Here is a 21,282-nt window from a genome sequence, read left to right as displayed (position 1 = left end):
TTACTCCTCTATGGGCCTCAACTGCCCCATAGGAGTTAGAGCCCACTCCACTAGAGGAATGGCTTCCTCTTAGGCCTGGTCTAGTGGAGTTTTGATTAAAGACATCTGTGAGGCAGCCGGCTGGTCCTCGCCGTCCACTTTTGTCAGATTTTATCATTTGGATGTCCCGACCTTACAAGCTCGGTCATCTCTGTATGATCCAGCGGCCTCTATTGAGCTCCGCTTCATGCCACTCTGGGAGTTAACTCCCCTTTTGGTAGTGTAACAAGGGTTCGACGGCTCCAGCCTTCTCACTTGTCCTCTGGTTCCCTCGCGGTGTCCAAGACAAGTCCAGTCGTTCCCTGCCGTGGCACGGCGCGGTTGAATTCGTTCCCCATATGCAGTACGAGTGAAGTATCGAAAGGGAACGTACTCGGTTACTAACGTAACCTCGGTTCCCTGAGATACGGAACGAGTACTGCGTTACATGCCGTGCCACGAGGCTGCGGCTTCAGTGTCGTCGCTTCAGTCGAATGACCTGAAATCCTATGGCGATGCGCCTGCTTATATAGCTACCCCGCCCATTTCGGCGGGAATATTCGCGGGCTTTGTCGCCATAGGCCGAGCGGCTATGCCGCGCCGTCATTGGTTCAACAACTTGTCTATGAGTGAACCAATGACGATGCAGTTACACTGCGTTATTGAAAAAGGCTTCAGTAACGGGGAAAAAGGAGACCTTTCCCCATACGCAGTACGAGTGAAGTATCGAAAGGGAACCGAGGTTACGTTAGTAACCGAGTACGGTTTTTTTGGTGATATTGAGGTAGAATTCATTTATCAGTTAAGGCCCAGTCACACCAAAAACAAACTATAACGATGGCTATATTAGTATCAAAACCAATGCATAGCACTCTGTTTAAGCACACTGTAGTTTTGTTTTCTGCCGCTTCAATGCTGCCTTCATGTGCTATCTAGATAGCTTTCTGATGATTATAGAAATTAGGTCAAATACAGGTTATTTTCACTGTGTATAAAACATACAAAATGCTTCAAATAGTTATTCATATATATAAATGTGCAACTTTAGCGACAAGACAAGGCGATGTAGCTGTTGTGGAAAAAGTTAGTATAATACCAGTCACAGCAGCCATTGTTCTCCCCTCAGCCAGGTTTCTTAATTCGTCCCTCTGAAACTCTTTTTTTAAATTTTTTTATTATTATTATTATTTAAATTGAGTGCTCATCAGAGTGGTCTGAGACCTTATGACTTTTGTCGTACTTGAACCACAAATACACAAAAAACAAAAAAAAAACAATTGACTGGATTCAAGGAGTTTTTGTGGTTGTAACAAAAAAGTGGTAACAAGGTTCATTGGTAAAGGGTAGGTAACACACACAGTTTCTACCAATCTCATGTTAATCTTGAGTACCTGTAGAGTAGTATTGCATCCTTCATATCTCAAAAAAGTCTTTAGTTCTATTATATTTCTCAAAGATGGATGCACTGTATCAAGTCTTTCCGGAAAAAGCGCGAGCTCCTGGACACCGATCTAAAGAGTCATGAGTGTGCGCAGCTTTTGCGTAGAGACCGCCTGCAAGGTGCGACATCATTATAAATAAAAGGGGAACAAAAAATGTTCGTGCTGTTTAAATGTTATGCACTTGCGTGCCAATTGCCAACAAAACACAGACATTTGATGCAGTTTTACTCACTGCCTGCAATCTGCAAATCCAGTGTTGAACTGGGATTTGTTTACAAAGCATTCATCACTGAAATTCTGGGAACAAACAAACATACGTGCACAACTCCGTTGCAGCCCCAGAAAAACAAACTTCATCCACTGTTCCCTTAATGCTAGGTTATTTGGGAAGCTGAAAAAAGTAATCTTTCCACAACCAAAAACACACTCCTTTGAGACAGGAGCTGCATCTCATTTCGAAGACTGTGTCCTCCGCAGGTCACATTTGAAGGCTGAATACGTCATCAAGGATGTCTTATTTAAGAAAAGTAACAGTAATAAAAATGACTGATATTCATTGTGAGGTGTAAAATACTGTAATTTCTTTCTCACTTTGCAATCTAACAATTATTTTTCTGAAACGATATTGCCTTGATGAGGTATGCAGCCTTCAAATGTGGCCTTCGAATGGTGCAGCCCCTGAATTGGGACACAGCATTGTTGAAAAATCTCTCGGCTTCTGTAACCCAAAAGAAGCACGTTGATGGGCATGCTCTTGCTCTGGGTGATGTGTGTGTGTGTGTGCATGCTTATCAGGGAGAAGTGCCTATACAAGGAATTCTGCCCTTTATTACGTGATAAAGACCATACTCTAAAAAAATTCTGCTAGACAGGTCCACAACCGGAAGTAGTATATTTGGCACAGAAATACTCCGGACTACGTCCAACTCGTGTTTTGAAAATTTGGCCATATTTAGCATGACAATCCAACTCTTTAACAGTGTAAATAAGTCAATGCATGAAATAGCATTACATCCCCCCTTTAACATTAATTAATGTATTAACTAACATGAACTAACCATGAGCAATACATTTGTTACAGCAGTTATTAATCTTTTTTAATGTTAGTCTATAAAAATACAGCTGTTTATGTTTGTTCACAGTGCATTCAAGCACATTAGTTCTGGTAGGTCACGTTAGTCAATATTGCATCACCTGACAGCTGATTCACATTTAACTATAGGAATACGATGCCTATCACCACATTCATATATACATGGTCCATTCAGTATTATCAGCAGCTTTATCGCATTGCTCAGGAGCTAATTATCCTCCTCCGTCCCCAGCTCCTCCTTCGTCCAGTCAGGACTTGACCTTCTGATATTTCTTTTGATCAAACTAATTTCTTCAGTTATGTTACATTAATTATTGTCATTAAGAAAATTAATGATATTGGTTTTGTTCTGTTTACCCTAAGGGGGGGGTAATCGCTGCTCTTATCAATGCTAGGCTGCATGGATGGGCAGGGAGTTTTTACCCAGAAAAGAACAATACCGCCAATCCAAACTGAATGCTAACTGCGAGTCATCTTTGATCCTGACAGAACTAATGTTAACAAATACAACTGTTGATTTTAATAATGTATTAGTAAATGCTGAAATTAACATTAACAAAGATTAATAAATGCTGTAGAAGTGCAGTTCATTAGTACGTTAACTAATTAACTTATTGTAAAGTGTTTTCAAAAAAGTAACAAACTCTTCCCTTGTGGGTCAATTAGACCCATTAGGAATGAATAGAATGTGAAGAATGCTTCAGTACACATACAAAAAAATAAATGAATAAATAACAAAAATGCTCAATTTACACTAAAAATGCTAAAACTTTAACAAAAAAAAGGTTTTATAATGTCTACATGTGTATCTGAATCAGTGTATCTGAAGCCCGAACCCGGCCCATACCCAAGATTGTTTGACCCAACCCGAACTGCAATTTTATTTGTATAGCACATTTCATACACAATGGTAATTCAGTTCTTTACATAAAGAAGAACCAAATACATAAGAATAAAAATGGAATGCAGTAGAAATAAAAATAACAGTAAAAACAGATAATACAACTATCTGGATGGAAGAGTTGGGAAGTTTCAGGGAGTTTTATTTTGTCCGTCATAGTGGATATAAACAGATCTATCCATCAGAGCGGATCTAAATTGATCTTCCTCACGCTGGAGGGATAACTCAACTTTTTGTCTATTAGAGCGGATCTAAATGGATCTATCCATCAGAGCAGATCTAAATGGATCTTCCTCACGCAGAGGGATAACTAAGGCCCCTCAGAACCGTGGACAGGTCCCTCGTAGGGACAGTGAAGGAGCAAGGAGGGTTCAGTCGCCTAGACCCCTTCAAAAAACGAACATTGAGGTTGTTCATGCCCACCGACTGCCCGGCTATAGGAGCATGAGAAACTGCTATGGGCGTGACATAGACCTTAAGAGTTGAGGATGTACAACCCTTATCCAATAACTCTTGAAGGAAGGACAATATCAAATACCCCTTTTCCACCAAGGCTGTTTGAGTGCTGGTTCGGAGCCAGAGCCTAGTTTCAAATCAGTTCTTTGTCTTTCGACACACGAAGCACCAGCTCCGAACCAGGAAAAATGGTTCGTAAGTAGCACCAAAACGTTGCTGGGCTAGAAGTAACAACCGCTTGCGTCAGGGACTGGGCGCGGGGATACCGTGACCAACAAGACACCCGTGACCGGCATTTTTGAAATAGCAGCTAATCGAGCTAATAGCAGCTCGATCGTAATCTCTGTCTATATACAAATTACGGCGAGCCGTGTTTGGATGCCGATGTAGGTTCGCAAAGTCATGAGCATCAACAGTAGTGAAACATCCGAGATTGTTGATAAAAGGCTTGTTCGAGATGCATCGGAGCAGCGCGGACCGATTCGGTAGGTGCCGCGGATCCGTGGGAGCGTTTGTAGAGCATACGACTCCTTGTGCTTTTGGATCGTTCTCGCGGAGCTTTGATGTCATGCGCTGATCGCTATGCGTGAAGCCGATGCATCTCAAACAAGCCTGGTTTGTTTGCGTTTGGCGCTGCAGCGCTAGCTTTGCTGTGAAATATGAGATGTGTACAGTGACGCGAGACCTGGCTCTGTGGTGGCTCTCTAGCCCGTGGAAAGGCAAACCGGTTCTTAGAAGGTTCATCAGTTGAACCAACTCCGAACTGGCACTAGCACTAGCTCTGAACTAGCACCTGATTCGTGCTAGTGGAAAGGGGGTAATAGATATGTCACATGCAAATGGGTCTTTACCGCGGGCTGTACACCAAGCAGTGAAGACAGACCGTTTAAGAGCGTAGAGGCGCCTTGTAGACAGAGCTCTAGCCTGCGCAATGGTATTTAGGATATTCTCTGGGAGGTCTACAGGCTCCCATCAACAAGCATGAAGTGCTTGACAGACTGCCAACATTTCCTGGTGGTTGATGTGCAGCTCGCTTTCCTTGCTCAGCCACAGGCTGCTGTATGGTCCACGCTCATTCTGACGAGACTAGACCCCTCATGTGGGTTGAGTTGAGAATTCTTCCTAGGAGCAAAATATGCTGTCTGGGAGACAAGGAGCTTTTTGACAAAATTGACTCTGAGTTCCAAAAACTCTAAGTGGTTGAGGAAGAGGGACCTGTGTGACACAAGCTCTACCTCTGACTGGGCTAGAACATGCCAGTCATTGAGGTAATTCAGTATGCAGATTCCCATCTGCCTCAGAGGGGAAAGAACCACTGTCCTTATTTGGGATGAGGGAGGAACGGCTGTGGAAGCCTGACTCGCTCTGAACTGGAGGAACCACTTCTATGGCTCTTTTGCCAGCAAAGTATTCACCTCGGAGCACAGTATGTGAACGTCCTTGTTCTTCATGGAGGTGAGGATCACGCCATTGAATAACAGGGCTCTTTAAGCGAACTGGAGAATGTAGCCTTGTTTTACTATACCCAAAACCCCTTTTGACACTCTGGGGATGGCCAGCCAGGCCAGGTGATGTTTGTTTTATCTTGTTGCTATAACAGCAATTAGTTGCATGGGTGTGGGAACATGAGCGGGCCCAGTGCTAACAAACACATTGTCTACAGCACCCGGAACTGAACAGAGTGTTAGGTGGCATAAAAATTCATGAAAAAACTCTTTAGAAAAAATAGTTAAATTAGTCTCTAAGGGAGAACGTCATACATTAACGAGCTGTTAGCACTACATTCAGCTGACTGCTGTCACTGCTTTGCTTGCTCTTGCAGCATGCATAGAGCTGGGGAATCCTCTTGCTGCTGGGAGGATGAGACATGTAGGAAAAGACCGACATGAGCTCACCTAGCCCCATTCAATCAGTTTTGTGATTGCATTGTTCTTTTGTCTCAAGCCAGAGATAAAAAGAACAGTGGAGATCAAGGGGAAGAGCCGACTTCAGAGAAGCGGTCTGTGAACGCAGTGAGGCAAGACTCGCTCTCTCATGGTGAGAGCATCCATCTTCAATGGAGGTGGCTTGCGGGGGCGGAGCCGGCAAGTGACACACTCAGAAATTTAGCATTTATCACAAACACAAATGAAAATGCTATTTCAGAAGAAATATCTCCCATGAGTCTCACCTGATAGTTACAGGGGAGATTGTCAGTGCTGCAGTCAGCTGAACACTGTTAGTGTGGCACTCACCCTAACAGCGCGTGCAGCACCAGGAAATCCCTTGCTGCAGGAAGAGTGAGACATAGACCGGTGAGAGCTTACTTAGTCACGTTCACTGGCCCTGTAACCCTTTGTTTTTCATCTCGGCTTTAGAGAAACAGAACAGTGGAAAACAGGGGTGGGGCCGGCAAGCAAAATGCTCAGAGGTTCGGCATTTTACAAAATACGATGGAGAAATATGCTCTTTCAAAAACAATATATTCCATGAGTCATGTTATATTCAGCTGAACGCTGTCAGCATTGAGCTCGCTCTCACGCCCTCGTAGTGAGAGCGTTCGTTCTCGATGAACATGGCTTACAGGGGCGGGACCAGCAAGCGACATGCTCAGATATTTAGTATTTTGCAACAAACAAGCGGTGCGCTGAGCTGCTGCAGTGCAGCGAGCTGATCAGCTTGCAGGTAAGTGGTGAATCCAGCTGCTTGCAGGCAAAGGTGGCTTCAAGTAGGGTTGCCAGGTTTTCACAACAAAACCCGCCCAAATTGCTCCTCAAAACTAGCCCAGACGGATTTCAGGGGGGTCCCACAGTAAAAATTGCTTTCCGGGGTCGATTTATTTTGGGTCAATTCAATCTGCGGACATGAAAAACAACCCGTGGCAACAGTGTAAAAGTAGCCTAATTCCGCGGGAAAACCACAGACTTGGCAACACTGGCTTCAAGTCTCGAGATCCAGCCTGGAGAAGTATACGTCGTCACTTAAGGAGAATGAATGAGTCTGCCTAGGTGAAATGCCCGCTTATATAGTCAGATGTCCACCCCTTTTGGCGGGCTTTGGCGCGCTCGCACACTATAGGCTCGCACGGCTCTGCCGCACCATCATTGATTTGTTTCAGTACACCTACATGAACCAATGGCCATTGCATGATTGAAAAAAGGCTTCAGAAATCAGAGAAAAGGAGTTTTCCCCATATGCGTCTAGCCTAACGGTGTAGGATCGAAAGGGAACATGAAATTTCATGTTATCATTTTTTTCCAACAAGAGGTTGGCATGCAGAGACACCTAAATTGACCCAATGCAAGATATTTTGAGCTGGATATTGCAGGTATCGGAGAGTTATTTTGAATTTAAGTTGAAAGAATGTGAAGAATGTGCTTAAATTATTTATTTATTGATAACATAAAAAATAAAATAATAAATCTCCAAAAAATTGCATTAAAAAATAGAAAAACTATTTTAAAAATGAAATGGTATAAGCTTTCTGGACAAAAAAAAATAGAATTTTGAAAAGTAGAATTTTGGGCTTCAGGTCATGACCCATGAGGGAAGGATTTATTACAGGAAGTGAGTAGAGGATGAAGGTAAAGTTCGGGAACTCGAATAGGCCTATTAAAATTATCTTGTGAGTTTCCCTGCAGTAGTAAATACAACTTGACAGGTGTTCATGTCCCCTTTCCCACTAGGGAACTTGTATTTACATTAATTCTGATAGCACGTGAAGGCAGCATAAATGCTCAAGCTCTTTAAAGCAGGATAGATCTTGATTGGCTCAATAATTTTATTGTTCTTTTTTTTATTATTAATCTTTCTGAAAGTGATTCTAATGACACCATTCCTCTGTGTTGTTTTTGCTATAGTATGTTGTATGTATTATGTTATAGTTGTGGACTTCCCTATTCTCATAGAATTAGAATGATTATTAAAACTTTACCATTATCTTTAACGTTATAGTCATTGACCATGGTGTGAACAGCCCTTTACTCTGTCAACAGCGTGTCTCTGATTCTGCGGAGTAATGAAATGGATGTTACCATGGGGAACATACGTGTTGTCATTCTTCTTCATAAGAAAGATGAAAATTTTCTGTGGCCTGCAGTTTGGCAACAGCCAGAAGATTCCACAGGAATTTTAGGTAAGAGAGTCATTAATCAATCATTTATATACGTTCTTAATCGATAATGAATATGAATGAATAAGTTATGATAATATTTTAAGGAGAAGATGATATTTCATATGAGGAAATCCCAGGATCACAAACACCAACTTTAAAGTTAAAGAACAAGAAAGTGAAGACATCTTGGTAATCAACAAACATATTTGACTGAATTGAACTTTTATGTTTTTAAATAGGCTTAAGTGTATCTTGTTAATTTCAGGGTGATGGTGACGGACTACAGATTTTCTTTTGCTCCTGTCATTGGATGTTGGCTCGTACTGTTCCAGGTTGTTGCGCAGCGGGAGCTGTCTGACTTCACTGTCACTCAGTTGTAGAGTTCAGACAAATTTACTTAAGAATTTTCTTGTCAGTTTTCACGCTGACCTTAAAAAATGCAATCTATTCTTTAAAAAAAAAATTGTTGAACAATATGATTCTCATCTTTTCCATCCTTTCCCTCTTAATGATGCTGGAATTACCACTTTATTCATTTTCTCTATTTGTTGCTTTAGCTGGCAAACCATGTGACAAAATAGCAATTAAAATTACACACCAACAATGTTATACATAGCAATCGTTTGATTGGCGACTTTCTAAATATTGATTGTGATTATTTCTGTAAAGTAGACCTATCTATTTTTTGATTTCGATAATAAAATAAAAACAACAGCAAACTTCTACAGAATGTGAAATATTTACAAATTATATCAGATAATACATTTTCTATTTGGCATCCATCAATATTGACTTTTGAGGAATTCAAGAGACTCTGATTACAAATAAAGTTCCTGAATCCGGTCAATAATAGCCAATGGATCGAGCAGCTTTATTATGTATATCTATGGACATAAACGTTTGGGTGAAAACAGGATATGTGTCAGTATTCATGGATTCAATAGGATATGTGTCAGTATCCATGGATTCGGTCTTAAAGGGACCATAGTTGTCATTAATGTTAATAAAACAACAAAAATGTTAAATAAATGTATACATGGTAAATAAACCTATATTTCTGAAAAACAAGTTTATTTGATTTTTATCTCTAGTAATTTTTTTTTGCTATTATTTGTAAATTTCTTTTTATATAACAACAATTATATATATTGGTAATTATGCCCTTTGAAGGTTATTGGACACTGTGAAATTTTTGTTCTTTATGTTTGTGACAAGCACATAAAAATTATTACTTTTTTCATTAGAGTAATAATAAAGAAGCTGTCCCACATTCATTAGTCTAAAATAAATAAATAAATAAATGTCTAGGCATCGGTATCAGCGAGTACTAGAAAAAAGTATCGGTACTCGTACTCGGTCCTTAAAAAATGGTATCGGTGCATCCCTAATAAATTTTATGTACTGTATACATAAAGCAACCCTTTGATTTGTGCCTTTCTAAGAATTGATTGTAATTATTTCTGTAAAGTATGTATTTTTTGAGGTCATGTCTGATAATAAAATAAACACAGCAAAAAAAATTCTACAGAATGTGAAATAATTACAAGTTATATAGATAATATATTTCTCTAAAAAAGCATGCCTCAATATTGACTTTTGAGGAGTTCAAGAGACAAATAAAGGGGGTGGTTCCTGAATCCGGTGAATAATAACCAATCGCATGATGTGGTCAGGAGTTTAAAGGAGTGTGTGTTTCGAGGTCTGTTTTCTGAGCAGGTCATGATGGATCGAGCAGCTCTCAGACTGATTCTCTTGAGCGTCTTTCTCATCTCAGCCAGTTCACATCCTGTGAAGAAGGTAAGGGTCAAATCTCAGATTAAGATGAAGATGATGTGACAAAATTCTAAAAACAGATTAATTATTTCTATTTGAGAAGAAGATGCAGACAAACTAGATCTATTTAATACATGTTGAATATACAGTGTTCAAAAGTTTGAGAAATTAATACGTTTAATAATTAAAGTGATTAAATATGACATCAAACTATATTCATTAAAGAAAGAAAATATATAACGGTTTCCACTAAATTTATATTAGTGTTTTAAGCAGAAAATCTGGAGAAAAGAAAAGACTGGAGTAATGATGCTGAAAATTCAGCTTTGGATCACAGGAATAAATTATATTTTAAAATGTAATAAGCTATAATAGAAAACTGTTATTTTAAACTGAAAAGATATTTCACAAAATTACTGTTTTTTTTTTTTTGTTGTTGTTTTTTTTACAAAACAAAAGCAGCATTGGTGAGCTTAAGAAACTTCTTTCAGAAATTAAAGATCGTACTGATTTTTGAACAGCAGTGTATCATTTAAAATGCAGTTTGAGTAAAGAGAACTATCTATTGCTCAATAGTTTACACTGAGATGTAGTCATCAAAATGTATTTGTTGTTTAGTCCAAAGGCCTTTTCTTCATGCCATTTTCGTGCATTAAATATTTGAACAATCCCACACAAAAAGGAGTAAATGTGCACCATCCAATGTGACTGAACTGTTTGATGTCTCAACAGAAACAAGATGTGGATATATACAGCTTCTACATTAACTCCACGGTCACCAGTCGCTACGCCACAACGGTCATCACAAGCCGTGTGGCGAACACACTGAATGAATCTCAAGAGATCCAGTTTGAGGTCAAGATACCCAAGACTGCCTTCATCAGCAAATTCAGAATGTAGGGAACATGAGTTGTGTTATGTTTTTGATCTGCCTGCATTGACACCATTGTATGTGAACAGAACTGAGCTGGACAATGACATCACTGTTTTCTCCAGTGCTGATATATTAATAAATTAGCTAATTATTGATTTTTATAACTGAATTAATCAATACTGAATTTAATTAAGCTGGACAAAATTATTCACCAGTTATCACTGTAAAGCTGCATTGACACAATCTGCATCTTAAAAAGCGCTATATAAATAAAGGTGACTTGTCTTGTTAAGTAGAAAGTGGTAAAAAAACCATTTATAACATGTTGGTCTCATGTCATGTCCATTATAATGCAGCTTAACAACAAAATAAAGATTCATTAATTATTTTATGAAATGCTGTATGTATGAAATACACATATTAAGAGGGGATCATTGTCATTTTCTCCATAGGACCATAGAGGGGAAGACATATGATGGTGTTGTGAAGGAAAAACAGGAAGCTCAGCAGCAGTACAGTGAAGCAGTATCTCGAGGACAAAGTGCTGGACTGATCAAGTACTGGACATTAAAAAAATAGGTCCATAAAATGTGTTTTTATATCATGTTTAGTAATATTCTGGGATTAATTACTATTTCAGATCTGTTGGAAGGACTTTAGAAGACTTTAAAACTTCAGTGACGGTGGCTGCTTTTAGTAAAGTGACCTTTGAGTTGACCTACGAAGAACTGCTAAAGCGTCGCCTCGGCAAATATGAGTTACTCATCAATGCCCAACCGATGCAGCCGGTGGCAGATTTCAAGGTAGAAGAAGAAACAAAGAGGGAAATAGATCATCAATTTAGATGTATAGAAAGATCATGTTTCCTTTACTCACATTAGATGGATGTACACATCCAAGAGAAACCAGGAATTTCCTTCTTGGAGGTGAAAGGAGATTTGAGCACCGGTGATCTGGGCAATGCCATCAAAACCACCAGAGCAGACAAAGACGTAAGGGCTTAAAATGAGGGTAAAACCCTTAGCTTAGATGTTCTCATTATGCTCCTACACTTCAAACAAAGTGACCAGATGACCAAACTGATCATTTCAGGCATGGGTGACCTTCTACCCCACTCGAGATCAACAGACCAAGTGTCAAAGCTGTGGAGAAAATGGGCTGAATGGTGGCCTGCTTATAACATACGATGTTGAGAGACAAAATCCCAAAGGAGAAGTCATGGTACATTTATCAATAACGTGCTTTATGAGAGTAAAATAAATATGGCATATGATTTTGAAAGACTGTCTATGTAAAAAGACATGAATGATATTCAGAATGTTCTTTTGTTTCTCTCAGGTATCAAATGGCTATTTTGTCCACTACTTTGCACCCTCTGATGTTCCACGTATTCCCAAAAATGTGGTGTTTATCATTGACCGGAGCGGTTCTATGCACGGCAGAAAAATAGATCAGGTAAATGTCAACGTTTCAGCCAAATCAACCAAAAGGATAAGAAGCTATGAAAATTTTGATGGTAAAACCACTGAAGGACATTTTTTGAAGGATCTTGCAGCGTTCTGCATTTATATGTTAAAAGAACAGGATTTCAGTATTTAAATCACTGTGGATTTTCTTAGTTTAAATTTGTAAAAAACTGCCCATATCTGGTAAATGAATTTTCAGTTGTAATGGAGAAAGAATAACTTTCAGGTGTTCTGACAGAAGTGTTTTTCTTTAGACTCGTTTGGCACTGCTAAGGATTTTAAGTGATCTTGATGAGGATGACCACTTTGGATTGATCACCTTTGATTATTCAGTTGACACGTGGAAGCGTGAACTCCTGAAATCTACAAAGCAAAACCTGGAGAATGCAAAATCATTTGTGAAGGAGATCAGAGATAGAGGAGGTGAGTTCCTAACGCTAAATGAGGAGTAAGAAAGTTGTTCCTCAAAGTGACACAACTGTGTTTGTTCTTCCTTCAGCCACAAACATAAACGCTGCAGTTCTAGCAGGAGTGGACATGATCAATCGACATCCACGAGAGGGAACCGCCTCCATCCTGATCCTGCTGACTGATGGAGATCCCACTTCAGGCACAGATTCACACTGACAAACACGAGCTAATGGTGTTTTATCGTAGCACTAGTTCACTCAGTCTCATTAGAAGACCAGTAAATAAATGGATTTAGGCCTTAGATCTTTATTAAAATATCTTTAGATTATTTTAGATTATTATCCTGACCAATTTAATTTTCTTTTTCAGTAAGAGAAAAGAAATATGAAATTGTCCAATGCATCAATTGCTTTCTGATCATTTAAAAAATGTCATAATTCTGATTTTCAAGCATGTACTGTTGGTAGTCTAACTTATTTTTCTCTCTATCAGGTGAAACTAACATAGAGAGGATAATGGCCAATGTGAAAAAGGCCATTGGGCTGAAGTTTCCTCTCTATTGTCTTGGTTTTGGACATGATGTTAACTTTGACTTCCTGACAAAGATGTCTCTGGAAAATGGTGGAGTCGCTCGCAGGATTTATGAAGATTCGAACGCTGATCTACAGCTGCAGGTGGACTACAGAGAATCAGCTGTGAATTCATCCTCAGTTCTTATCTGTTCTGTGTTTGAATGCATTTAAACCCTTTATTTTGGTTTGTTATATTGTAGGGCTTCTATGATGAAGTTGCCGTCCCTCTCCTCACTGACATTCAACTTAAATACACAGGAGGGACAAACCTTACCAAGACCAGCTTTAACCTGTACTTCAACGGCTCTGAGATTGTGGTTTCAGGACAAATCACAGACAACAGTGTGGAGAGTTTCAGCACTGAAGTCATTGCAGTATCAGTAAGATCATCATGGAGCTTTACAACCATGTCTTCTGTTTAGTTTATTATATTGGATAATATGATCATTTATGATCAATTGTTTAAGAGTTTGGAATAATGGTCACTTCGTATTCAAGGAAAGTTATTGGTGAAAGAGGTAATGACAACATTCCTGATGAAAATGTTCATTAGTATTTTTATTTCTGAGCAGAAAGGCAGTAGTGTGACGTATCAGGACACTGTAATGATAAAAGACCCCAGTGATGTCCCACCTGAGAATGAAGATTTCATGCAGAGACTGTGGGCCTACCTGACAGTGAAGCAACTTCTGGAAAGGCAGTAAGTTTATGGAGTGATATGACATTCTGCATTTTAAATTGGACATTGAGGACATCTTTCTGTCTCAGAGTGCTTCTTAAAGGACAAGAGAAAGAGGACGAAGAGAAAGAAGCTCTCAAACTCTCTCTGAAATACCAGTTTGTCACCCCCCTCACCTCTATGGTCGTCACTAAGCCACAGAAGGATGAAGTGGAAGTTGCCGACAAACCCAAAGAGGGAAAAGAGGATCCCAGACCTCCAGGTGAGAACTGAGGGGTTGTAATCTTACAAACAAACATTTGACCTTTAACAAAATAGCTTAATCAAGCTTATTTGTGCAACCTATATGTATTTGATTCTGTATCTGAACTTCAATAGATTCAGTATTATGTTATCAGCATAACAGTTTGAGTCTATCTTGAATTTACATGATCTTCAGTATGTCTCCTTTTGTCAAAAATTACTGCAGAATCTTAAATATTCCTTCTTCATTTTTCTGTCATAATGTTGGTTTTGGACTTGTTGTCCACTGTATACTGTGAATAACACTTTTCTTTCCTTTTTAATCAGTAATGAGTTCACGTCCTTCATCTCCTGCATGTAGGTATAAAATGTTGAACTAACAGTTCATTTACTCAAACTATTGCAGTTGAAACAGAAGTACCGATAGATATTTTCTTCTGTATTGTAATGTACATCTGAGTGAAACTGCTTATCAAAAAATAAAATAAATGTAAAGTAGGGAATTGGTTTGTCGATTGGATTTTGAGGTGAAACACACCTCTTTTCCATCTACCCAATCTTTCTTTGAACAAAGTGTTGAAGTCGTGCATACGTCACCAGAGAGAATTCTGTCGCTTTCACAGGAAGATCCAGTTATGATATTTTGAATAAAAATTACAAGGTCAAAATAAAATAAAAAAGAAACATATACATGAATAGATGATTCACGATAAGTTTTTGTAACATGCACTAAGAAAATAGATGAATTTTCACTTTATGCCGAATTTAGTACTGCATCTGCCTTTAAGGGTGTTTTCACACCTATGGATCGCTTGTTTTGTTCCGAAACAGGGACTAAATTTGTTACAATGTTGCATTTTCTTCTTGGTTCGGTTCGCTTTCACATGGCAACATTTCAAAGCGTACCAAAATGCATTCAGGCAAGTCACATGCGAGTACAACTGTCCTCTTATTGGTCAGAGTTTTCGCTGCGTCATCCATCAAAATAATGATTGACAAGCTAGCTCCATGAGCTTATTGTGGCTTTATTTGTAACTGTCGAGACACACACAAACACTTTATAAATGTAGCCGTCTCTCCCGCAGTTAATTCATATTTGCTGCGGCAAATTCAAACCCGCGCTCTTTCTCTCTCTCTCTCCATCTCTGGATTTCCCAGCGCTGTCTAGTAGGCGACCTGTTGTCCGTCTGTCGAGAGAGACCATTTGAATTTTATAATGAAGCAGAGCGGGAATTGAGACTTCGTCGGGACAGCATTCTCGCACGGAGAAGTGTAATTACACACCAGAGGCGCTCGTTGGCTTTCAGATATTGTAAATAATGTGCTCACTTACAGAATCAGACATTACTGATTTTTATATAATATTTTCCGTTATGAAAATGATACCATTTGGTTCGTTGGTCCGTTAACTGGGTCGGATTGCTTTCACATCTCAAGCGAACCGCTCCAGAATTCGTTTGAAAGCGTACCGAGACCACCTCTTCAAGCAGGTCTCGGTACGCTTGTTTGGTCCGCTTTTGGTGCGCACCCGAGTGCGATTGCTGCTTTCACACCTGCCCAAACGAACCGCACCAAAGGGGCAAACGAACTCTGGTACGATTCAACCGAACTAAATGAGGCAGGTATGAAAGCACCCTAAATATATATTTTTCACACTTGTTTTATATCCCAGCACCAGGATCTAGTCAGTACAATTTCGGTCACAGTCAGCCCAGTCTTGCTGCTCATCCAGCTATGCCAGGTATGGTATGCCTTTTTTCTTCTTCATCTAAAAGTTGATAAAGACTCCTATACTTTCTCGAGAACGTGTTTATCATTGGCTGCTTTGTTTTTGTTTTTATGAGTAGTTAGTGCAAATTTGCTTTATTAAAGCTAAATTAAAATTTGGAAATACATTTTAATCATAGAAAGAAAATTATTTGAATGTAACATATGTTTTGTAAAATGAATTATAATGAATATTTTGTAATTCTGTTAGTAATTCTTTTTGAGAAATATTACAAAATAATTTGGTACAATTTAATTATTGATTAATTTAATTATTTCTCTTATAATGATTTTAAAATGCATTGGTACTTTTTTATTATTATTTATTGATTTCATTGAGTGCTTTTGTCAGTAAAATTGATAATGTCTGTCTCTGATTTTAATTGAACCCCCCCTGTTTTTTTTTTTTTTTTTTAAAGGAAAAGTGTTGAACTCATTTACCTTCCTTTCTGGTATGTATTCAAATTGTGTAACTTTGATTCTGCTTTGAGTCAAGTAAGTCTCATTTGATCAATTGATCAACTCCTTCTTTTGGCCTTAGGTCCAATAATTCCACGGGAGAGTGAAACTGTTCTCTTTACTATGTCAGGTACATAAAGATCTCTCAAACATACTTATGTAAAAAAAAAATGTATGTAATAATTATGATACAGCATTTGGTTGTGTTCTCTCTTAGTTCCAACAGTTCGTAGCAATCGGTTCCTGCTGTCTGCTGCTGGTCAGTCTAAGCCTCTTTGTTTTGATGTTCTTCTTCCTCACAAACTCAAACTGCTTCAGGATTCTGCTTCAGGTAACTATTACACATTTACTCTACATCCTTTGAATGTCATCTTTTTTTAAATAAATGTTTTGTACATTCTAGGGATGCACCGATACCATTTTTCAAGGACCAAGGAGTCTCTCTCTCTTTTTTTTTTTTTTTGGTGGGCATAACCGACTGTACTTGCGTGAGATACTCCACACGATGGACATTTTGACAACTATGTGTGCATGCAAGAAAGAGAGAGAACGCGCGCGAGAGAGAGCTTCTGGTCTGTGTCATTCAGCGCGATTCCGCCTATCTATTCACTAATCGATAACAAATTGTGATTGAATGCATTCAGTTCGTAATGTTTGTGTTGTCATCACTTATTTTGAAGTATTTCCACACCTGTGTCTCTGTGCACGGACAATTCTGTCAGTTACGTCATGTGAGGTATCGGTCTTTGGTATCGGGGGTATTTTTAGAGTAGGAGTACAAGTACATGAGCTTGGTATCGGTGCATCCCTTTTACATACACTTATATGTGACTTTCTGTGTGTCTTAGAGTTTTCTATGAATGGAGAATCCATGAATAGACGAAAGGGATTCAGTCAAATTGTCTTTCATTACAAAACAAACCATCGCCTGACAATAAACACAAGGTCTATCAGATACCACGATGGCCAGAATGATGTTGAGTTTTTGTGGGGCCAGGAACCCACTCAACACAGTAAAGAGGGGTATATAGTGCTCAATCTATATGTGTTTTACTACATTTGTGTATGTTATAGCCCCTTATTGTGAATTAGAATTAATTTATCCGTTTCTCTGTTTCAACAGAGTGTCTCTGATTCTATGGAGCAATGAAATGGACGTTACAATGGGACACATACGCGTTGTTATTCTTCTTCACAAGAAAAATGGTGACATGTTTCTGTGGCCTGCCGTTCGGCAACAGCCAAAAGATGTCAGTTTGATGGGTATTTTAGGTAAGAATGCTTCACTGATCAAACATTTAAACATGTATTAACACAAGAGCCCGATCACATGAAAATGCATATCAATAATACGAGTGCAATGTCGATGAATGTTTACTCTCAAAACTCATTTTGGCGTGCATATGGTACGCAGTTTTTCGCGTGAATATGATACGCACTTTATGGCGTATTATACGCACGAACCCCCCACCCCCAACCACCATCCTACCCAAGAGCGTGTCATATACACACCATGAAGTGCATATCAAATGCACGTGAAAAACTACGTATCATATATATGCCAAAACTCGTTTTGGAGTATATATTCTATGAGATTACACATGTGTACTATTGATACGCATTCTCATGTGATCGTGTTGTAACACAACCGACCCAGCTAACAGGGAATGTTCTCAGAGCTTTAAGGTTCTCTCAAGATATGAACAAACGTTCTTCCGGTAACATTAAAGGTGCCATAGAATTGAAAATTGAATTTACCTTGGCATAGTTGAATAACAAGAGTTCAGTACATAGAAATGACATACAGTGAGTCTCAAACACCATTGTTTCCTCCTTCTTATATAAATCTCATTTGTTTAAAAGACCTCAGAAGAACAGGCGAATCTCAGCATAACACCGACTGTTACATAACAGTCAGGATCATTAATATGTACGCCCCCAATATTTGCATATGCCAGCTCATGTTCAAGGCATTAGACAAGGGCAGGCAGTATTAACGTCTGGATCTGTGCACAGCTGAATCATCAGACTAGGTAAGCAAGGACAATAGCGAAAAATGGCAGATGGAGCAATAATAACTGACATGATCCATGATAACATGATATTTTTAGTGATATTTGTAAACTGTCTTTCTAAATGTTTCGTTAGCATGTTGCTAATGTACTGTTAAATGTGGTTAAAGTTACCATCGTTTATTACTGTATTCGCGGAGACAAGAGCCGTCATTATTTTCATTATTAAACACTTGCAGTCTGTATAATGCATAAACACATCTTCATTCTTTATAAATATCTCCAACAGTGTGTAATGTTAGCTTTAGCCCATTAGCCACAGAGTACAGCCTCAAACTCATTCAGAATAAAATGTAAACATCCAAATAAATACCATACTTGCATGATCCGATGCATGCATGCAACATACATGACGGACATTTTGTAAAGATCCATTTTGAGGGTTATATTAGCTGTGTGAACTTTGTTTATGCAATGTATTTATAGAGTCGAGAGCTTGGGGGCGGGGAGCGCGAGCATTTAAAGGGGAAGCAGCCTGAATCGGCGCATTTATAATGATGCCCCACAATAAGCAGTTAAAAAAAATGAATTTAAAAAAATCTATGGGGTATTTTGAGCTGAAACTTCACAGACACATTCAGGGGACACCTTAGACTTATATTACATCTTGTGAAAAAATGTTCTAGGGCACCTTTAATAGAATGTTTGTTTCAAATTATTTGGTCTTTAATATGTTCTAAAAACATTAGCATGAAAATGTTATTTATATATCTAGTTCAGTCATGAAACTCTGCTTGCTCAACATTTAAATAGTCTAGTTCAGTGTTCACTGTAATCTGGTCCTGCAGTGCGCTATCAGAGTTCCTCTGAACCTCTCCACCTCCCCCAGCTCCACCTGCCTAGATCTGCTACTGGATTTATGTATGTCTATTTATGCGGCAGCAGCAGTTTACATCTTACATGCTCACAGCAGCGTGTCTGTTAGCAGTAGCAAGTCCGTAGTTGCTCTGCAGCAGCAGCATAGCAGAGAACATATTTCTGTTAGCTGGGTGAGCAATTAAATGGTAAATTCTGATTTGTAACTTGCTTTATTAAACCCTCACGGGATAAAATCTCATTAACTGTGGATAATGTTGAAGGAAAAGCTGAGGCTTCATATGAGGAGATTCAAGGATCTCAAACACCAACTCTAAAGATAATGGACCAGGAAGTGAAGGCGAGCTGGTAAGTGATCAAAAGATGTAAACACAGCTGATTTTTCTTTTATTATATATCTGTTTTAATCTATAAATGTATCTGTAGGGAGGATGTCACGGACTACACTCTTCCTTCAACTCCAGTTATCAGATGTTTGCTTGTCCCGTTCCAGGCTGTGATGCAGGGAGACATTTCTGATTTCACTGTCACTCAGCTGTAGAGTTCAAAGTGGACAAATTAAACACTGGGATAGAGCATGTTTCTCTGTAAAACACTTGCTGACATTTGTTTTAAGTATTAAAGTATTTTAAGTATATTTTATTGTAACCCTGTGAATATTTGTGCACCTTTATTTTATTTTCATTTTTTTTTTTATTTCAATATTGTGTGTACATACATTGGACTTTGTGTATTATGTACAGTGTATTCTGCAGTATTTTAAATGCTTGCCAATACGATATTTCATTGGGTTATTGGTGTGTTCACATGCAAACAATCGTAATGGATGAGGGGAGGAGCGACGAACGCGAGATTGTGATATGGAAGGGAGAGAGATTGGCGAGCTGTTGACGGAGTGAGATGGATAAACCTGTTAAGTTTATTTAGCGACAGTATTTGTGTCCTATATCAGATACAGATAACCTATATGCATATAATTTGACAACGGGAAGGTTTTCCGAGTGTTCAAAAACTAAAGCATTAGGTGTGCTCCTCTGTCCATCGAAGCAGCTGCCAAATCTATTGGAACACACTGCTCATTGTTTCTTCTGGAATCGAGGACCCAGAGGAGTCTCAGACAACATCGCAGTATTTTTCTGCGGGGATATGCGAACGTGAACTGTTTGTGCCGAAGGAGATCACAGGCCTTCGTGAGTCGGAGTCAGGTGTGTCACGCAACAGCTATTTCAGTGTTGCACCGTTTTCCCCGTGCATCTGGAGGAGAAGAGGATCAAAGCTTCTTGGCGCGACTTGGAGTGTTTCTCTGTAACACAACTGAGTGAGTAGCTGACCAGTTTGACGGTGCACTTTAAAAAAAAAAGCGTCATCTGTTTGAGAATGCTATAACGCCCCCAACAAAATCCAAGCGCTTGGTTTACGAACAGTTGAGCACGTATAAGCGTGAATGTGTCATTTAAGTTTCAGTTTCAGGTTTACAGCAGCAATGTATAACTGATCTGCAGTTAATTTTGCTCTGTGTCTATCCCATTTGATTTACATTATATAAACGAGGGGGGTTCTTCATTTGATTTCTTCTAAAAAGAAAGCGAATATTTTATTTCTGTTTTAAGTTTTAGAGCGTTTGTTTGGTAAAATTAATAATTTTCTTTGTTTCACTGTATATTTGCATTTAATAACTTGATTACAGTGTAGTTTATAAAGAAAACAGCCCATAACAAATAGATCCATTTTATTTAATCAGGAGAACAGTGTAGATAATCTATTTTATTGGTGGATAGTTGACACACATTTTTGGAGGCACCGCCATCAGAGATTATAATTTCTATAAGACATAACTTTCCAGAGATAACCCAGCTAACTCACCATCAATTGCTGAAACTCAGGTCTTGCTGATTTACAGTAGTGTTACATTATGTATAAATAGCAACCCTTTAATTTGTGCCTTTCTAAGTATTGATTGTAATTATTTCTGTAAAGTATGTATTTTTTTGAGGTCATGTCTGATAATAAAATAAAAACGGCAACTAACTTCTACAGAATGTGAAGTACTTACAAGTTATATATATATATATATAATATATTTTCAAAAAAAAAAAACATGCCTCAATATTGGCTTTTGAGGAGTTCAAGAGATTCTGATTACAAAT

General features: G+C 38.7%; 3 protein-coding genes across 11 annotated transcripts in view; all 3 read left to right on the top strand.

Annotated features, from left to right (window-relative positions):
* The window catches only part of LOC137021427 (inter-alpha-trypsin inhibitor heavy chain H4-like), a 52,689-nt gene extending 43,146 nt beyond the window's left edge, over nt 1-9,543 (top strand). For all 5 annotated transcript variants that reach the window (XM_067387825.1, XM_067387829.1, XM_067387826.1 and 2 more), the window contains 3 exons: nt 7,885-8,024; nt 8,108-8,192; nt 8,269-9,543. In XM_067387825.1, the coding sequence (XP_067243926.1) occupies nt 7,885-8,024; nt 8,108-8,192; nt 8,269-8,383 (340 nt within the window). In that variant the 3' untranslated portion in view covers nt 8,384-9,543. The remainder of the gene's footprint in view (nt 1-7,884; nt 8,025-8,107; nt 8,193-8,268) is intronic.
* A 109-nt stretch (nt 9,544-9,652) lies between these two features.
* On the top strand, nt 9,653-21,265 carry LOC137021428 (inter-alpha-trypsin inhibitor heavy chain H3-like). 2 transcript variants are annotated; one of them, XM_067387831.1, is made up of 22 exons: nt 9,653-9,800; nt 10,509-10,672; nt 11,103-11,207; nt 11,291-11,453; nt 11,532-11,642; nt 11,743-11,871; nt 11,989-12,105; nt 12,371-12,539; nt 12,616-12,726; nt 13,020-13,201; nt 13,300-13,479; nt 13,672-13,799; nt 13,868-14,040; nt 14,349-14,378; nt 15,694-15,762; nt 16,208-16,240; nt 16,330-16,377; nt 16,465-16,578; nt 17,096-17,270; nt 17,371-17,519; nt 19,399-19,483; nt 19,562-21,265. In XM_067387831.1, the coding sequence occupies exons 1-22, from the start codon at nt 9,723-9,725 to the stop codon at nt 19,674-19,676; spliced, it is 2,628 nt and encodes an 875-aa protein (XP_067243932.1). In that variant the 5' UTR covers nt 9,653-9,722; the 3' UTR covers nt 19,677-21,265. The 2 variants fall into 2 exon arrangements, with proteins under 2 accessions (XP_067243932.1, XP_067243933.1); XM_067387832.1 differs by lacking the exon at nt 14,349-14,378.
* Nucleotides 20,318-21,282, top strand: part of LOC137021429 (inter-alpha-trypsin inhibitor heavy chain H3-like) — a 19,434-nt gene continuing 18,469 nt past the window's right edge. For 2 of the 4 annotated variants that reach the window (XM_067387833.1, XM_067387838.1), the window contains exon 1: nt 20,375-20,453. The gene's annotated coding sequence lies outside the window, so the exon portion shown is untranslated. Of the gene's footprint in view, nt 20,454-21,282 lie in introns of all 4 variants that reach the window. The other 2 variants (XM_067387836.1, XM_067387835.1) reach the window with 2 other exon arrangements.

This window comes from Chanodichthys erythropterus, chromosome 6, assembly GCF_024489055.1.
Source record: "Chanodichthys erythropterus isolate Z2021 chromosome 6, ASM2448905v1, whole genome shotgun sequence".
NCBI classification, from domain to species: Eukaryota; Metazoa; Chordata; class Actinopteri; order Cypriniformes; family Xenocyprididae; genus Chanodichthys; species Chanodichthys erythropterus.
This window is presented reverse-complemented; position numbering and strand designations above follow the sequence as displayed.

What these genes read in the sequence shown, in the direction of transcription:
- LOC137021428 (XM_067387831.1), top strand. Translation starts at nt 9,723, where the DNA reads ATGATGGATCGAGCAGCTCTCAGACTGATTCTCTTGAGCGTCTTTCTC. An exon ending in TGATGGAGATCCCACTTCAG is followed by an intron (nt 12,727 to 13,019) that starts GCACAGATTCAC and finishes TCTCTCTATCAG; the next exon opens with GTGAAACTAACATAGAGAGG. An exon ending in CAGTTTGATGGGTATTTTAG is followed by an intron (nt 17,520 to 19,398) that starts GTAAGAATGCTT and finishes ATAATGTTGAAG; the next exon opens with GAAAAGCTGAGGCTTCATAT.